General features: G+C 40.8%; 1 protein-coding gene across 1 annotated transcript in view; it reads right to left on the bottom strand.

Moving 5' to 3' along the window:
* apoba (apolipoprotein Ba) overlaps positions 1-17,189 on the bottom strand; it is a 62,662-nt gene extending 45,473 nt beyond the window's left edge. Inside the window, 17 exon segments of the mRNA XM_034134133.1 lie at positions 207-410; positions 563-733; positions 829-1,024; positions 1,453-1,598; positions 1,600-1,665; positions 1,807-1,953; positions 2,067-2,205; positions 2,450-2,906; positions 2,997-3,073; positions 3,150-3,274; positions 4,035-4,187; positions 5,569-5,655; positions 5,657-5,723; positions 14,017-14,162; positions 14,272-14,384; positions 16,229-16,270; positions 17,118-17,189. Of these exon segments, the coding sequence (XP_033990024.1) occupies positions 207-410; positions 563-733; positions 829-1,024; positions 1,453-1,598; positions 1,600-1,665; positions 1,807-1,953; positions 2,067-2,205; positions 2,450-2,906; positions 2,997-3,073; positions 3,150-3,274; positions 4,035-4,187; positions 5,569-5,655; positions 5,657-5,723; positions 14,017-14,162; positions 14,272-14,384; positions 16,229-16,270; positions 17,118-17,175 (2,394 nt within the window). The 5' untranslated portion in view covers positions 17,176-17,189.
* Between the last annotated feature and the right edge of the window lie 662 nt (positions 17,190-17,851).

Genomic DNA, 17,851 nt, shown 5'->3' with positions numbered 1-17,851 from the left:
TTAGCTTCTATACACTTCCTCTCCAGTTATTCCCAAAATATCTATAAACTTGACTAAGCGTGGGCTTTTATTTTGAAATTACTTCCGATAATTCAGCCCTGCCCCGAGTATTGTCAATAATCACCCTGTTTTGTCGATGTAAAAATGCAAATGTTTTTGAGTTTAGTTCTCTTGCAAAATAAATGTTAGAAATCAACACATCTGACCTTGACAGGTAGCTCCCTCATGAAAACATGGTAGTACATGGACAGAGTCTGAGCCATATTTCTCATGTCATTGGTCTTCATGTATCCTATCTCAGCTCCCAGGAGACGAAGATAAGCAATGGTTTCAGGGGCTGGTGAGACATGCACATCATCCATGAGCTTCTGGGCACTGTTTGCGATATATTTCAGAAGATTCTCTGGGACCTGGAGGGATATTATCAGTGTAAGTTTAGTTTCTGGATATGCGTCTACAGCAATAAAGGGTACCAAGAACATTATAGCTGATGAGGCAGGGTTTTGAAAAGGAGATGTAGTGTACACAAAAACAAAATGTATGAGTCCAAAAATGTTTTCACCTGTCTCTTAGTTCTGTCTTTTTCTGGAAAAACTTTCTCCAAAACCTCTCTCAGAATGTTGGCTTTGTCACCTGCCCAGTACATAACTTTGGAAATGGAGTCAGGGAAGAAGCCTTGCTCTCCAAAGAGAGCATCAATCGTTGGTTCAAATCCTGTTCCCTCAACACCAACCTTGAAGGGTTACATTTGGAATGCTTAAACATCTATCAAAGAAACTATCTTTATTTATTTTTTACCACATTTATCAAATGCTAATTAAAACGTACCTCAAATATGTCATAATTGTAGTCAAAAACCTTTAAAGTGGTCTCCAGCATCACCTCCTTAGGTAAGGTGTCTGTGGCATTGAAGATGATGTTGCTCTGAATTGAGCCCAAGGCAGAGTCTATTTTGTAGTGGCTTGACATGCCATCAACTAGTGTGTTTGTGTCTGCCAGGACCAACTCAATGTCCTTCCTGGATCTTTAGTAGGGAGAATCAAGAACGTTGTCGTAAGAAGATGTTTCCCTTTCCCCATCATTTGTGTGCTAAACCACTGTACATGCATAAACAATTTGGTTATCTTTAAACAAGCGTTATTATATTTTTTGTTGTCATTTAGGGGCAGAAAAAAGTACATTCTATGAACTAGCTATGTATAACATGTGATCATGAATCACCGATGTCTAGCAGAAATAAAGCAACAATAAAACAGACTTGTTTTTAGCTGCTAGTTGTTGGAATGTTTTCACCACTGTTAGTCTTTTACTTTGTCTGTCCGTGGTTTAGTGCAAAGTGGGTAGCATACAAAGGTATTATATTTAGATATGATTTCTATTATTTTATCACATAAGTAAATATGTGCCGAGAAGATATAAATAAGCAGCTAATATTGCTGGCCCGTTACTCACTGATACATTTGTGTCTCGCCGGATTTGTGGATGTTTTTCAGATGGGAGACCACAAAGCTCTTGAGCTGCTTATCCCTCACATTCTCCAAATTGTTCAAAATGTTTGTTACCAGGGCATGGTCTGGGCTCTTCATCAGCATGAGGTAGGGCTGCTACACGTTTTTCAACAGGGCTCTGAGCGTCCTCATACACCTCCATGAAAATGTTTCTGACCTGTGGTCAAATTCAAATGACAAGTCCATACTGTACATATGTCGATTTGTTATAATGTCAATTCAATCCCACAACATTAGTGTCGTCATCATCACACTACAACAGCAATGTGTTAAAAGTGTGAAGTGTGAAGGAGTTTACCTCATCATTAATATCCATCAACCTAAAGGCCTGTATAGCTGCCTTTTGGTTTGATAATGGAATGTCTGTTTTCTTAGCACAACGCAAAATGGAGGAAATCAGGCTGGGGTTAGCAGCTTGCATGGCTTGACCCATGACAGCAACAACCTGCAGATTAGAAAAAAAAGAAATTGGACCAGACTGGATCAGACTGCACTCCTAAGATTACCTGACAAGATCTGACTATGTCGTAGTCAATAATAAGCTTTAATGATTAGTACCCTCAGTACAAGGAAGGACATATCTTCGTGGTCAGCTAGAGTGTCTTCATCAAGGATTTCTCCGGAGCAATCATTTAAAAGTGTTTCAAAAAACTTTGATACATCTTTGACCACTGGAGAGACATCTGCTTTGTGAAACCTGTGGGCCAGAGACAAAGACAATATGCTCTGGGTGGATGAAGATGATGAAAGTGTGTCTCACTAATGGTCTAATGGTAAAGGTGGCCAAAATACAACATAAATATATGTTTCATGCCCTGCTTTGATTCCTTACATTTTAAGGTATTATGCATTTTAAATATATAAAAATAAACACAAAGCAATATATTAATAACAAGGAGTGTGTGGGTTTTTAAGTCAGAGAAAAATATGTTTTTTCTTACTTCTTGACTGTGTTGGCGAGAGCATACATGATGGCTCTGCTCTGTTTATACTGAGCCATGCTGAGCATATCCCGGACACGTGTGGCATCAGGATGGGGCTGCAGACTCAGCCCGTAGACCAGGGCATCCACCCCTGGGGACAACCCATCATTTGTCCTGATAGCCTGCAGCATGGCGCTGCTGCACTCTGTGGTTCCACACTGTAACAGGGCCTGCCAGGTAAGCCAGCCTGACATATCCAACATCTCAGTGAGAGCCTGGCTCAGAGTCTCATTCCTCAGGACGCGCAGGCTGGACACAAACTTATGGAAGAGGCTGGCCCTCTTCCTACTCTGGTCTGTCCCTGCCAAAGTGACAAGGTCCTGGAGGGAGCTCAGAACAGTGTCCTTAGTCTGGACTGGAGCTTTATCCTCAGGATCTTCAAAGTGTAGTGGCTTGCTCTGGCTAGGGTTAACCTCTGTTAAAAAACATATTATGCATTCATTTTGTATTTCACACAAAGCAATGTAAACTAAAACTACACGTGTCAGGCGAACTTATTACTAACCAAACACTTTGTTGTTGATCCTTTTAGAGCTTTTAAAGATTACATCCTGGGTCACCACAGAAGATATTCCATTGTCCCTGCAACGCAGATTAGAAAGTGATGCATAACAGTGCAATATATACACACACAATCTGCACTCGCTAGATTACTTACTCATGTGAAAACGGCAGGTAGATGTGTTTTTCTGTACATATGGCGGCCGTGATGTGCTTTCCCTTGTTTTCAAACTTGTAGTTGCAGTCTTGAGTGCTTGTAATAAGTTTGGACAAGGGGCGATGCTTGAAATAAAAATCCATAATGTTTTTTGTGTTAATGTGTATGTATACTTTCAAATCACGATAACATTTTCACCAAAATGTCCAAATACTTGGAACAAGAGAAGAAGGTATTTCAATGATGTAAACAGCATTATATACAATGGGACTTCATATGGATGGATTTTTTTGTCTATTTATTTCACAGATGCAGATGCCAAATACCATACCAGTGTATCCATCTGAATTCAACTGCAGTGTAATAGTTGAGTAAACCTGCCTCAGTGAGCTCATAGAGCGGGAAAGAAAAGAAAATATTCAAAACAACTAACTAATGCTTAATCAAACATATTGAAATACAGAAATTATCGAAAATATTGAATACAAACAAAAGACAAACGACCATATTAAAATCTGGAAAAAACACTAATAATTATATGGAAACAAACCAAAACACACTGTGATCAAGATTGTTTCCACAGCTGGACTTAAAGAAAATAAACCAGACTGTCATATATGATCTAGAGGAGCAGTTTTCATATTTTGTAAGGGTTGCTTTCCACTGATGGGTTAGCAGAGATTACTGTTTGGAGAAATTAACACTTTCATAATTTCATCTGGTTGCCTGACAATTGTTTTGGCCTGCCTTCCCCTCTCCTCCTGATTTTCAACTGGCTTAACACAGTCAGATTGTATTTGTAGAACTCATCTCAATACAATCCCTGACAAAACAATGGTATATCAGACAACATACAGTCTATAGAGGCATGTACTAATATCTCACCAGTTTTTGCAGCAGCGCCAATGGGCTGTTGACTAGTTCCCTGCTGTAGAACTGGTCACACTGGGATAAATCTCTGGACAGTGTCACATCTGTGGCAATATCCTTCCTCGCATGCACAAGGTAGTCTGTTAAGCATTGGCCATGCACTGTGTTCTGACAAAAACAAAGAAAAAACAGCAAGTAAAATATTTTATCTCACAGATTCAATTCAATTCAGGAAGCACCCATCATTACTATTTGGCTGTGATAAAGAGAAGCACATGCTGAAGTGGTAAATGTATTTTTTTCACAATAAACCATGTTCTGCTTGTCGAAGTATATGTTCAACATGGTATAATTACTGTTCTGACAAAGCAAATGTATCCAGGTCTCAAACTACGTGTCATACATGTTGGTTATTTAGCAAGGTGTAAACCCATGTGAATAATTTAGCTAAAGATTAGCATGAAGGAATAAGCTAGACAGAGAAGGGTTATGCAGGGAGAGTGAGCAAGAGATCACATGATTCAGTAGGTCAGCTAAAGTGGTCTAGTGAAGATAAAAATACAATATCTTGATGGAATAAATTATATTCTTTTAAGTCTGGATTGGTTAAATAATTTTAAGGCATGCCACCATCTTTCCTGCCGTAGGCCTGAAGCAATATCTTTAGGAAAGGCTACAGCCTTCAATAAAACTACAGTTTTAGACAGAAAAGAGAATAACCACAATTGATAGCATGAATAATTATCAATGACTAGCCTGTTTAAATCAGTAAAGTTTTTTTACTTATGCTCAAGATTAAACTTGAAAAAGTCAATTTACCCCAAGATGTTCAATTTACCCCTTGAGGCAGATTAATTTACCTGTTAGAGGGGGCAAGTTAAGCCACAAGACAATTTTTTTTCAAACATTATTTTCATGGTCCCTTGTGATAGATGCATTATTTTCATTTTGATTGACAGAAGACATCCTGAAATAAAGGTTGTTGTTAACCCTTAGATGCACAAGTGACTGGACCCTACACTCTTCCATAAGTGGGTCTAAAAGGACCCGTATTAGAATAATATGTGTTTTTATGCCATTTTTGTCATTTGGTTAAGAAAAAATCACAAAAGGGACTGGAATAACTGTGAGGGTCTCCAGAATGCGGAGATCTTTGGGACAATATGTTCAAAACGTTTTTTTTTAAATGTAAAAAAAAAGTCTAAAATTATAAATTGTGAATGGCATGATATCCAAAACATGTTTTTTGAGGAATAGCTGGAATATGAAATGATAACATTTTTTAATTACAAAGATACTTCAAGAAAACCACATCACCGGGTCCAAAAAGACCCACTTATGCATCTAAGGGTTAATTCTTCCTTGAGGACAACATAAGTACAAGTTGTCTCAACTTACCCCACTCTCCCCTACTATAGGCCTGTATGCTGATGCTACAACACAGTTTACCACTACATTAATATAGCATGTCTTCATTTACAGACTCTAATGAAATAGTCAAGCCTTTTCCGGTACAATTTTAGAGAAGTGTGTGTTGGTGAGAAGATACCAACCATGAAGCTTTTTGTTTCATCCTCATGACAGGCACCATGAGTGCTGATACAATTCCTCTCTTAATGTTGAGGATGTTGACTGGCCTCGTCTGTCCTCTGGGTAAAGCTGGACAACGGCGATTTTCCCTCCACAGTGAATTTCAAGGGGTTTCTAGATGAAAAATACACAGAACAATTCAGCCACTTTACTCAGCAATGGCTCACACTATGTTAGAAGGATGTGGTCCAATACAGGCGGTCTGAAACCTCAGACCAGACTTATTGTGCTAGTGCCGATCCATCACTGCAAATGTTTGAGGTCTAACTTACTGTCTGTCCTCTGAACACTTCATCATAACAATTGTCCCATAGTACAGAGCCAGCGAATGGCCATAGAGACTCAGATCAGATGGGGTCTAAACTAACCACAGTTCAACTCCTGCTTATGTGCACATCAAACAAGTTGTTTTAATTATTATTATATTACTGCCTAACCCCTTCTTCCTCAGAGGCATCATTTGTGTTTACACAACTGTAACTAGTGTTGTGCAGGAATGTATCACCAATTTGGTTTTGGAAAAAAACTAAGTATAACAACAGTATATTTGTGTTTCTGCACATATTTTAGTAGACTTGAAAAAAATGTGTACGCAGAATTCTCCCAGAGAACGCCATAAAAGAATCAGTGTGCTTTAGATAAAGCACCACAGTTTGTAGTTGGTTGGACAAAGAGTCTGGGTACTATAAATGAAGTGTGTGCCATTTGGTGCAAAAGTTGGGTTTTTGTTAAGTTTTGATATAGTTTTGGGTGCAGTGCTTCATTTTGTCCTGTTAGAGAAAGCTAAAACTCAAATGACACACAGAGCACAATCATCAAAACTCTAAACACATTTCCAGCTTTGCACCCAATTTGCAATTAATATCATGGCACGTTTTGCAAGACACTGCACACTGCATGCTGTGAATGGATGCTTCCTACATCCAGGACATGGTTAAACTGTACATCACCCCAGCACGTGCACTCCGCTCTGCATCAGCCAAACGGCTCGCTGCACCCGCACTGCGAGGGGGACCCAAGTTCCCATCAGCAAAAACACGTCGGTTTGCTATCCTAGCTCCAAAATGGTGGAATGAGCTCCCCATTGACATCAGGACAGCAGAAAGCTTACACATCTTCCGGCGGCAGACTGAAAACACATCTCTTTCGACTCCACTTCGAGCGATAGAATTACTAACAAAGAATTGCTAACAAGCACTTATATACTAATAAAGGATTGGCTTATCTAAAGCCAGTTGAGTAGCACTTGAAATGTTTTGGCTCTATGAAACCTGATGTACTTATATGATTCTGTTTTCTTCAAGTTTGTATCTTCTTGGTCGAATGCACTTATTGTAAGTCGCTTTGGATAAAAGCGTCAGCTAAATGCAATGTAATGTAATGTAATGAATTAAACTGCGGAGCGGCGTTCACACATACAGCGGCTCACACAGCTGCAGAGAGACCGAGCGGTCCCAGCACCTGAAGGTGGATCAGTTTCCCCTGGGAGCATTTCCCCTTCGACTAGTTTTTGTTTTACTAAAGACGAGAGCTTGAAACAAAATGTTAATAAAACGCTCCTGTTGAATCTTTAGCATTTAACAAACGGTCGCTGTTTGGGGCATTACGTTACAAAATACTACACAAACAGCGCAATGCGGTACTATTAAATCCACGTAAGTTACTATCACACATCACAGTAATGAGGCCGGATAAAATAAACCAGGATACATCCTTTACCGTCAAACTGGGTCTAAACGTTGATAATACTCTCTGATTTTGTATTTATTATATGCTACTTTTTAGCTACATGGCCATAACGTGTAAAGTTATACAATAATTTGTACCAGTGCTTTCACAAGTAGACTCTTGCAGGCCAGAGTAGCTGGAGTGATTCAACAACAAAGAAAGACATATCTGAATTGATCAGGACAAACAGAAAGAGGAAAGGAAAAGAGTACTTACAGTTAAACAGAATTCTAGGGTATCATGAGTATTTTCGGCTGTTTTATACTATGTTTTTGTGTTTTGTTTGTCTGAACACCTGTTTCTCTTGTGCATTAAGAACACACATGGGTTAGGGCATGATTAACAATAAATAGGTTATATATAGTATAAAAATACCACGTACTGTCCGCCCTCCCTCTCCCATACCCTGGCATGACCTCTTTGCCACCCCATGTAAAATGTTTCTAGAGCCCCCACTGTATATAATACATATAATGGCACTGTTCGAGCTGTAAACACTGAATACAGATGTCAAGCTATGTGCTGTATCAGAAACAATGTGTGACGTGTTTTGAAAGTAATATGGTCTGTGTTTACATTAGCAAGCATTGCTAACACTCTGTACTGGAGAGAGTATGTGTAAGAAGCTGGATATAAAAGATCTGTCCTTGTGGTAAACCAGCGAAGAGAGAAGAGTTTGAGCTCCATACTATTTCAGAAATAATGCTTATGTGGTTTGGAACATAATATGGCGTGTTAATCACGGCAGCGTTTAGCTGAGTTTCTGCTGGTAGACAGCCTTCTCTTCACAGAGCTCACTGCTTGCATGCTTACGCTCCAAAGGGGCGTGGCCAGCAGCAGCTCGGTTTGCTTAAAGGGCAAGACCCAGAATCAGCACTTATAGTAACAGGGCTGAAATAGAGGGGTATGAGGCATGCCTACAATTGGTGATCTGTTTGGTATTTTGAGCAAAACACTTCAGAGACATGTTTTTGTATAGATATGGCCCTATAATATATTTTCAGATATAGCATAATAGGTGAGCTTTAAGCCACTAGTGGTTTTTTTTTGTGATTGAAAAGGTTCATGAAGGTAATTGCAGTCCAGGTGGGTTTTGAGTTGACGAGGCCAGTGGGACAGGGGGGAGGCAGGCCTTGACAAGGTGGAGGGGCATGGGTCCAGGATGGAGGTTGAGGTACTCATGCTGGTGACTTGGGCAACTATGAGAGGTTAATTTGGGTGAAAGCTGTAAAAGGGTGGCAGGTTCCAGATAAGGATGGGTGGTGGACGAGACGGAGGTGTTGATTAGGTTGCTGTGTATTATTTTACACAAGGTGAAAGTCTTGTTCTGTGGGTGGATTTCAAGATGGCGCTTCCCTCAGCTCTCTGCCCTTAGCTATCCTGTTTTTGTTTTATGTTTGTCAGAATGTCTCTGCTCTGCTCGTCTATGATCGCCAAGCTCTCCTCCACCTCAGACCCTCACTGGAGTTTATACTGCTGCCCAAACTACATCCGCAACCGTAAATCGACTCCCCCCCCCCCTCTACTTGTCAGATATTCCCACCTACCTGCGCAGGTTGCCCTGCATCCTGCCTCACCGAAAGCGCTTTTAGACGACAGGGAAAGCGTGGTGTTTGCGCTGTGTCCATCAAAAGCATACCTGACGGCTTCTTCTGGGACTTATCCACGTATCAGATGTCATGGCCCTCCTCCCGCTGCACGCCATCTGAGGGTTCGGTGATTTGCCCTGTCTTTCCGGAGCCTGTCGTCTTGCTGGGGCCCGCTGGGCAGCTCTTCTGCCCGACTGACTGCTCCCGGTCCGCGCTGGCGTTCAACACGCACATCTTCGTCAGCTGAGACGCACTACACCTTCGGCCAGCCCGGAGAAAAACTTTGCATGGCTTTGCTAAATGCTAGGTCAATAGCAAACAAGACGTTCCTTGTTTAAACGACATCTTTCACCTCTCGTGATCTGGATTTTGATGTTCCTGACGGAGACCTGGGTCCACGCTGGCGAGTAGTACCGTTTTCTGAACTTCTTCCTCCCGACTGTACTTTATTTAGCTCCCCCCGTGTCATCGGCCATGGTGGGGGCATAGCAACAGTGTTTAGAGCTAGTCTCCAATGCCGATTGCTTCACCCACCTAGCTATGCTAGCTTTTGAGTTGTCAAGCTTTTTTAACTGAACCACCCGGCCTCGCCTATACTCTGCGCAGTCGGTATGTATCGTCCGCCAAAGTGCAATAAGGATTGCATACTGACTTTTTCTGACTTTCTGTCCCGGGATCATGGGTGAAAGTATGGATCGTGTGTTTGACTTTGTACGGAGATTTTAATTTCCATGTGTGCTTGCGAGTCTACACCTCTGGTTAGGGACTTTTAATCTCCTCGACTCTTTCGTTCTATCAGTCCGTGGCTGGTCCAACACACGAAAAAGGACACACCTTAGATTTAGTATTATCGTTTGGATTGTCTATCTCTGTGGATGAAACTGTGCAGCAACGCGTATCTCAGACCATTTACCGTTCTGTTTACAACCTCGATCCCTTCCGCAGGAGTCGAATTACGTGCCCCTACGCATCGTCTGCGTTTAATTAACCCCTTGACTGCCTCACAGTTGTTCAGATGCTTTTAATACTTCTCCTATCTGTAAATTAGAGGTGACTGTACTCTAGTGCGGATGAGCTTATCTCCATGTTTGATTCGACATGCACACTAATACTGGATTCTGTTGCTCCTTTTACGCTTAGACGCACCAAAGTTCTCTCAGAGCCGTGGCTTAATGACTGTACTTGCGCCTTTAGACGCGCTTGCAGGCGTGCAAAGAGAAAATGGGAAAAAAAGATAAACTCCATGTCTCCTTAGAAATCCTTCGTGCTTGCCTTTCCGACTACCAGACGGCAGTCAAAGCAGCCAAAACAGAGCATATTTCTCTGTTAATCTCCAAAAACAGCCATAAACCTCAAGTTCTTTTTAATGTCCTCAATTCGATCATTAATCCTTGTGATGCTTCTCCAATTGTGCCATCGACTACTCTCTGTGATACATTTCTTACATTTTTGATTGAAAAAGTATCTGCTCTGAGGCTAGCCCACACTAGTGCTACCCCAGATCCTGCTCCTTTTCTGTGCCCTGCTGTCCTCGACCACTTTGAGCCTGTATCCCTCTCTTCTCTCTCGGATGTAGTCATGCACTTGCGGCCGACAAACTGCATCTCAGACAGCATTCCCTCTCGCTTTCTTAGAGATGTTTTTGAATCAGTTGGAGCGAGTGTTTTATTGCTTGTAAACACCTCTCTTAGCTCAGGATGTGTCCCAGCTGCCTTCAAACATGCCGTGGTGCAGCCACTACTCAAAAAGAAAAATCTTGATCCCTCCATTCTTGCAAATTTTAGGCCCATCTCCCAGCTACCTTTTTTATCTAAAGCCCTGGAGCGAGTAGTCTACGCCCAGCTGCAGTCGTTCTTAACCACGCAGGGAATCCACGAAAAGTTTCAGTCTGGCTTCAAATCCATGCACAGCACTGAAACAGCCCTTTTAAGAGTTTTTAATGATCTGCTCCTAGCCGCCGACTCAGGTAGCCCAGCTGTTTTGGTGCTGTTAGACCTGACAGCTGCCTTTGACACTGTGGACCATAGCATCCTGCTGTCACGGCTTGAATTGTCCGCAGGCATCACAGGCTCTGCCCTTGCATGGTTCAGGTCTTACCTGACAGACCGTAGCTTCTCAGTGCAGCTAGGTGCTTTCTCCTCTGCCAAAGCCCCTCTTACCTGGGGGGTTCCCCAAGGCTCGATTCTGGGCCCCATCCTTTTTCTACTGTACATACTGCCCCTAGGTTCAATTCTCACAAAACATAATATCCCCTTCCATTGTTACGCTGATGATGTACAGATCTATCTGCCTCTCAATCAAAATGCCAACTCACTACAGCAGCTGATGGACTGCTTAACAGAGATTAAATCCTGGCTGAGCCAAAACTTCCTCACGCTCAATGAGAGCAAGACCGAGGTCATCTTTTTTGGACCCCAACCTCCAGTCTCCCCGGTTGATATTCTGGGCTCCCTCAATAAAAACATCCTCTCCTCTGTCATGAACCTTGTAGTGACCTTCAATAGCGCTTTTAAATTCGATAAGCAGGTCAGCACCGTAGTCAATACCTGCTTTTTTTAAATACGACTGTGTGGCTAAGACCAAGTCGTTTTAGTTTTAAAGACCTAGAAAAGGTTATTAACGCCTTTGTTAACTCGAGACTGGGATTACTGCAATGCTCTGTATGTGGGTATGGACCAGGCTGCAATTAGACGCCTGCAGCTAGTTCAGAACGCAGCTGCACGTCTTCTCACTGGCCATAAAAAGCATGACCACATCACCCCATTCTGCCTCATTGCACGGCTTCCAGTTCGGTTCAGAATAGATTTTAAACTCCTTTTATTTGTTTTCAAAGCCCTAAATGGGCTGGCTCCGGCCTATATAGCCGAACTCCTCCAGCGCTACACCCCAGCCAGAGCCTTAAGGTCGGCTGACCAGCTGCTGTTGATAGTGCCCAAGACTAGGCTTAAAACCCGAGGGCACGAGCATTCGTAGCAGCGGGCCCTAGGCTCTGGAATACTTTGCCCCTCCATGTGAGGTCGGCCCAGACCCTAGGGGTTTTTAAATCGACACTTAAAACTAATTTCTTCTCTCTGGCCTTCTAGCCTTCTCTTATCAAGCTCCACTTTTGTAGAATTCGGCTTCCGGTTTGTGTTCGGGCGGCCGATAGCCTTTCCGTTTTAAGAGTACGCTTATGACCTTCCTTTTTGATAAAGCTTATAGCTGATATAATAATCAAATAAGACTGCATTGACGTAGATACGCTGTGCATCTTCACCTATATTTGGGTCCTTGCTCTTTCACTTAAATCCTAAAAACTTGGATCGTATATTGAAAAATAAGGTTATTACTACTACTCATTCTTCTAAATCTTGTCTCTCTCTACTTCTCATACTCTCTATTCCTGTAATCGATTCTTTCTATCCTCTCTTTATCCAAAACCTTTTCCCTCTCTAACCTCTCCAGGTTTTATTAGAGGGAAACAGGTTTGCAGAGTGGCTTAGGCAGGCCGGGGAGTGTTACGATTCGTAGACACAGCGTACCTCCCTATCTCTCACTAATTTCCAACTAAGGCTCCAGTGGGGACTTTGTTCCCTACGTGTGCCTCTCCACCTCTGTTTCTTACTCTCTTACTTGCTACCCTTTCCCCTTAACTTATCCTAAGGGAGTGCTTGTTCTTCCTTCTGTCTGTCTGTGTCTGTGTATTCTCATGTTCCGATTAACCCAGCCAAAATGTTTCTTCTTTTGTGTCTATATCGACGCCGGGATCCGGAGTCGAGGCTGATCCTCTTGCTGTGGTCCTGTGCCCTGGATCCTCTATCCTGAGTTCTGGATTAAGTCGTGGACTTCGGGTCGTGGCTGGGCCTGTCTCTGCGGTCCTGCCTGGCTCTCGTCATGCTGCTTCCCTGAAGGCTCCCACAGGATTGTTGTTGACATCCTTGTGGATTAATCTTCTTATTATAGACAGATGCATTTCCTAACATTCGGTCTACCTACCTACGCTGTAAAACGTATTATCTCTTCGATTTACACACAGCATCTATTGCACTTCTGTCCGCCCTGGGAGAGGGATCCCTCCTCTGTTGCTCTCCCCGAGGTTTCTCCCATTTTCTCCCTTTAAACTGTGGGTTTTTCTCCGGAAGTTTTTCCTTGTACGATGTGAGGGTCTAAGGACAGAGGGTGTCGTTTTTTCTCATACTGATATTCTGAACAAACTGTGCTGTTGTATTAGCTGTAAAATGTCTTTACTGTAGGGTATTTTTATTAATTGTACAGCACTTTGGCTCGACCAAAAATCGTTTATAAATGTGCTATATAAATAAAACATGATTTTATTTGATTTGATTTTGATCTTGCATTGAAGGAATGAGTAATAAAAACCGTTAAAGTCTTCCAGTCTGGAAGAACTGACTGCATATGTGCTGTAAAGAGGGACTGTCGTAGGGCAGGGCATTTGAAAATATTCAACACAGTGGTTAAAAGTGCCAAAGCTCTGTAACCACATTTTAATGGTAAGCACATGCTATGATTGCTGTGACGTACATGCTTAAAAGGTAAGTCTCACACCAGCTTTAGTAAGACACTTGCAACTGTCCACCTACCTGACACCATTTTAGTGCTAAGCTAAATTATGTCAAGCTAGCCTTGATTTGGGTTTTGAGTAAGAGCAAAGAAACACATGCATTATAACAATCATAAATCATGTAAGTCTTGTTGAGTATGTGATCACCAAAGAAATCCTTACTTGATTAAACCGTCTTTGAGGCATTGTAACACAATCATATTTCATGTATGTTTCATACATGAACATAAATGTTTTCATTATCATCTTCTCCATGTTAAAGTTAGGACTCATTACATGAGATTACAAATGAAAGAATACCTGATAACTATTGTGGAATATAATGTGAGGAATAACTAATGTAATGGAAGTATTTTGTCCTTTTCGTCTGGTACAATAGCAGCACCAACAGAAGTGCCTTTACTGAAGTGCCTTTTGGCAGGGGATTTAATTGTTACCTACTTATAGGCACAATGTGCTTTAAAAAACAGATCCATCCATGTCCCTTCTTGGGCTCCGCATATTCCTGGAAACTCTGTTTTTTACCCACTTTTCCATGGCGGCCTGGAAGGCTGCAAAGCCACGGGCCTGGCTGTAGACCGGCTGGCCCTGGGGGTCCATGGCTGACACCTCACTTAAAGCACAGTCCCTGGTGTGCATTACAAATCTGCATGTCTGCGGAACTTCGATCTCTACCTGAAGATATGTACATGCAGAGACAGGGTCAATGGAAAAACAGGGAGGGATTTCAGATAAGAACATTCTGTTGTAAAATGACCTAACAAACACATAAACAGGAATTTACCTGACAAGAGACTTTTGCGCCGTTCTTCAGGTTGGCAGTGCCCACCATGCCATTTCTGCTCTCTGTGGTGTATTGGTACACATATTTCTTATAGGTCCTGAATCTGGATGCCACTGCAAGTAGAAAATGGTATCACATGGTTTTACTGATCCTTTAGGATATGTGTCCCTTGGGATAAGGGATAAGGCCTTATCCCTGCCTTTAAATATGAGATCAATAGTATTGGTGTATCTGAATGTATTTATTTAAGAAGGGACAATGTACATTAATCAACATGAGCACTTGAGTCCATCATGTCAGTGTGGCAGATTATCCATAGAGGCTAATCTTCATCTGCAGTCCCTGGGCGGTTGACAGCATTCAAAGAAAAACATTCAAGAGCACATCAGGACAGAAATAACACATGAGCCCAATGACAGCATATAAGCACAGGTAAAAGCACATGAGCACGATTGCAGCACATTTAACGCACATATGCCCACTTAAAAGCCCTAATATACAATTCCATTAACACACAACCGACATTAAAGCACATAGTAGTAGTAGTAGTAGTAGTAGTAGTAGTAGTAGAGCACACTCATGAACTGTTAGCGCCGGGGCCTCGCTGCGGGGAAACTGTGGCGCGCATAATTGCGCTGCATTTGCGCATAAACTGAGACCTCTGCGCAAGATGAGGCCCTACGCACTGCGCGTGTTCTGCGTGTAGGGAGGGGCAGCCCTGGTACAGACTGCCAGGTATGTGCTACCTGATAGGAAAAGACTGACTGCCGAAAAGTACTCTTTCTATGAGGTATTTTATAATCCCCACTCGCAGTAGCACTGGTTGATGAATTTTGATTGTGTTTATTGAATTAATTACCAAGCAAAATGTTATACACGAGTAAGATGTTGCAAATTCTATCATGTTTTCCTAGTTAAAAAAAACATATTTAGTAAAGACATTACAATGATGATTTGAAATTATATGAATTGTTATCCAATGTTTTCAGACCCTGCTTAGAAAATGTTTCCACAGATTTTATTTTGGTCCTACTTGTCTGTGTCCAGCTGGTGAGACAGTAGTTTATGTGTGAGACAATCATTGCATTAAAGTATAATTTTGAGGCCTCTGTAGTTAAACTGTACCTGATGTGACGAACATTTGCCATGTTAAATTTGATTCAGATCACAACTTTTTTGAACATGCGTTTTTAATGTAAGTTGTGAATCAAAAACCATACCTAAATATTTAAACTCATTGACTACTGATATACTTTTTCCTACTACTATAACTCAGGGGTCTGGATCTCTATTTGCATTCACATTGAAGAAAACATACAGACGGTTTTGCTGACATTGAGGTGTAAATGTGAGTTTGTTAACCAGTTTTAGATATTGACCATTGAAGCTGATAGTTCTTCTGCAGCCTTATTCTTTTTTTTGGCATGTATATGACTCCAGTGTCGGCATAGAGCTTCCTTATAGCATTAATGAAAAATATTGATTTAGCCTTTTTAAGCTCTTTTACAACAGTAGTAGTAGTAGCGAATCATTAAAAGCACAGGAGCAAGAGTCCATCAGCTTCCTGCCGCTATCTCCAGAAACAGGTCATGAGTTTGTAGGTTAAGCACAGCCACCATCGATCTGTTAGCAGGTCGATGTGTCTGTTCGTAACAACATCCACTCACCCCACCTCCTATCTTAGCCTATCTACCCTATGCACATACACATTTTTCCAGGTACCCACAATGTTAACCCCCGGGACAAAGTACAGAGTGTTGTGGCTCCATCAATATGGGGCTCTATCATCTCCTTAAAATCTACAATATTGACATAATGTCTTCCAATTTGATCAAATTATCAAAGAATAGTCATGTAAACAACCACATTACAATCTCTTCAGAAGAGGGTTTTATGGTTTCATAATGAGAAATGCACATTTAATGTGAATATAACTAATTAGTTTGTTGAAACTTACACAGACAAGTTGAAGTTTGTTCATTGTTGTCATTGCCTTCCTCTGGAAAACAAAACAAAAATAGTGACTGGTTATATAAATAAGTAATGAAGATGGTTTTATTAGAATTATAAATAAATATAGAGTTTATGAAGTGAACAAATGTGTCCATTTTGGACTATTTTCTTTTAACATCACCCATGGTGGCAAGGAAAATAAACTGGGGGAAATAGAAAGGAGGTTATTACATACTTAAACACTAAGCATTCATTCATCTATTTTTTAAATGACAATTAATAACTGCTGACAGCCGGGTAATATATGTACAGTATGAAAGATAAACAGAATAATTCGTTTTCTATTTGAGTAAAATGTTCCTGCTGTTATTCCTGTTGTCCCACTGCCAATGGATAATTATAAATATTTATTAAAAAAACGTATTTGAATATGATACATGGTGACAAACTGAGTTTTCTAACCAAGGACTTATCTTTGTGGTTATTGTAAGGGTAATTATAACATTAAAGGAATATGGATTTAAATGAGTCTAGAATATTTGTATTTGAAAATTAAATTGATGCCAAACTTGTTATTGTTAAAGCATAATGATATTGTGATGATAGTATAATGAGAAAACATGCAAAATGGCAGGACCCTTGAACTATCACACCAATATAGTCCTTTTTCACAGAAGACATTTAATTCCATTTTCAAACTATGGGTCCTAGTATTGTTTATGTTGGATTACTGTATATGTTACTCTGACACTTAAACAGAGCAGAGCCATCGTTAATCTATTAGTAAAGCCTGTGAGAAAAAGGCTTTTAGCCTTCAACTTCAAAATAGTTTGTTTTAAATGAGAAATGTGACTGTAATCGATTACTTTGATTTAAAATGAATTTCTACTTACGAGCCAAAGTGTAGCTGCTAAGAAGCAGTAACAGAAACAGCTTGCCGTAACCCATCATCGGCTAAAAAGGTGCTTTCCTCTGTGTTCTTTAGCCCTTTCAGTCTTCACTAATACATCCACACCTTTACCCAGAACTTTATTAGGACCCTCTTCACTGCCTCTCAATAAGCCACCCCTTCAGACTACCAAAGCCTGGCTGGTCGTTTCAAAGTACAAACTCTGACAAACAGTGAATGTTGTGTATATAACAGTTTCTCGATACTTCAGTTTTTGTGGGTCGGCATCCCGGTTCTATGACCCGCTGGAGTTGGGTGGCTTGGTGAAAGTGTAGATCTCAAAGTTCACCAGATTTGTACATTTAACTTGATATGTGAAAATGAAAATGTTTATTTTGCAATACAAAATGCTGTAAAGTAATATTGCAACATATACTTTTTCTAATATAGTGCAGACCTAATTTGTACATTGGCATGATGGAGGAGAAAGTAGTTCTCTGTTTATTTAAATGCAACAATACAATTGTTCACTTAATAGTAACAATGAATAATTGTAATGAATTATTATAATCCCAATATTTATAAAAATAATTGATGATAGATTAGCATGTTGTAGAATCATACAGGATATTGTATAGTTAGTGAGTACATATTTCATTTCTGTTTCCAATTAGCAAGATTGCAAGGAATTCGCAATTTAAAATGGCACTTTTATAAGTCATGGAAAGGTTTAGATAT

This window comes from Trematomus bernacchii, unplaced genomic scaffold (assembly GCF_902827165.1).
Source record: "Trematomus bernacchii unplaced genomic scaffold, fTreBer1.1, whole genome shotgun sequence".
Classification (NCBI taxonomy): Eukaryota; Metazoa; Chordata; class Actinopteri; order Perciformes; family Nototheniidae; genus Trematomus; species Trematomus bernacchii.
The sequence above is the reverse complement of the archived record's forward strand: the minus strand, read 5'-3'. Positions and strand labels throughout refer to the sequence as shown.